The 1,639-nt window shown below is 34.4% G+C and overlaps 1 protein-coding gene across 1 annotated transcript; it reads left to right on the top strand.

Annotated features, from left to right (window-relative positions):
• Window positions 1-510: 510 nt before the first annotated feature.
• Window positions 511-1,241, top strand: LOC133832431 (uncharacterized). Its single transcript, XM_062262775.1, has 2 exons — window positions 511-1,029; window positions 1,143-1,241. Exons 1-2 carry the CDS (start codon window positions 511-513, stop codon window positions 1,239-1,241), a joined length of 618 nt encoding a protein of 205 aa, XP_062118759.1.
• The last annotated feature ends 398 nt before the right edge of the window (window positions 1,242-1,639 follow it).

Below are 1,639 nucleotides of genomic sequence, written 5' to 3'. Positions count from 1 at the left end.
TTTTCAGCTGAAGAAATATTTTGTCAAGGGCTTTAGAGAGAGAGAAAAGAGTACGAGAGAGAAAGAGTATTGGGTTTCTAAGTTTTGTAATAAGCCTCACTACTGTTAAAAAGTGTTGTGCTTGGTTTGAGTGTTGAGAGAAAGAACTTATGAGATTGTTTGAGAGATATGCTGCCATTACTCGACTGTGATATGTACTCTTACTGTTGCTGAATAATAAATCTAAGATAGATATTCTTAAACTGGATGTAAACTGAAATATCTTGGTTGACTCAGTATAAAACTCTGTGTTCTTTCTTTGTTTTATTTTTCTGTTAAGTTTTCTATGTGTTTGTTAATATTACTCTGATATTGTTATTAAGTAACAAAGTTTCAGGATCTTGAAACTGGAAAACAAAGGGTTTTCCTTCAAAATCAGACACAGGTTTCATGATCAAGGATAGAAGATCAAGATCCTAACATTTATCCAGCAAGAAAGTCCAAGAAATCATCCAAGAAAGTATGTCAACAATGGCTAAATTTGAACTTGAAAAATTTGATGGTACCGGTGACTTCTCTCTATGGTGGGAGAGCCTGAAAGGCATCTTGGTACACCAGAAAGTGGCCAAAATGGTCGGAGATGCAAAGCTCTTAGAAGGGAAAAAGGTTGAGGAGATTGCTAAAATGGAGGAGATGGCTTACCACACCACAATTATGTACCTGTCAAATAGTGTGAGAAGGAAATTAATTGCCAAGACAACAGCAAAGGGACAAGTTGGAACAACTATACATGAAGCCATCAATCTCCTAGAGAGATTATATGATTTCAGAATGAATTCTTCTTTATCCTTAGATGACAATATTGACAAGTTCAATGAAACTATTGTAGGTCTTTCTTATATCAAGCATGAAGTGGATGAGGAAAACCAACCAATCATTCTGTTAAGATCTTTACCAATAGCCTATCAAGAGGTGAAAGCTACCATAAAATATGGTGGAGATGTGATCTCCTTTGATGATTACATACTGTCACTAAATCATCAAGGAGAGGTATATGGAAATGACAAGAACTTGATTTTTAATTCCAATATGCTAATTTCTTTTTTTTTCTTCTTATTTAGCTAATTTCTAATTAAATGAACTTTTTGATTCTAAACTTGCAGACTTTTAATGCACACAGTGAGAGGCATCAAGAATCACTCTGCTGCAAGCTTCATGGCTTGTCAACCTCTTACTACAGTGTGGATACACTGTCAAAATAGTCACTGTTGGAGACCTCAGTTTGTATTCTATTCTTTATCAATAAAATTTCAAGGGTATATTTGTTTGGTTTCAGATGTATTTATTCAAAGTGTATATTTGTGGGTTGTGTTTATGAATATTAATGGTACAGATGATTCAAAGAAAATGCAATACACTTGGCTTCATTAAATGGAGCTAAGGAGAGACTTCACTTGTTCAAAGCAAAAGCAAATTTATTGGAAGAAGAGTCCTTTAATTCTGTTGTTGATGGATGTGTGAGTGTTTTTCCCAGTAGTAGTTTCAGTGAGTAATCTACTGGTCGGTCATTATTCTATTTGCTTTAAACTAATTCATAGCATCTATATATTAATTCCAATTTTCACCAATGTAGCAGTGGCCTCCCCAGTATCCAAGCATT

The sequence above is a fragment of the Humulus lupulus genome, chromosome 4 (genome assembly GCF_963169125.1).
Source record: "Humulus lupulus chromosome 4, drHumLupu1.1, whole genome shotgun sequence".
Taxonomy (NCBI): domain Eukaryota; kingdom Viridiplantae; phylum Streptophyta; class Magnoliopsida; order Rosales; family Cannabaceae; genus Humulus; species Humulus lupulus.
The sequence above is the reverse complement of the archived record's forward strand: the minus strand, read 5'-3'. Positions and strand labels throughout refer to the sequence as shown.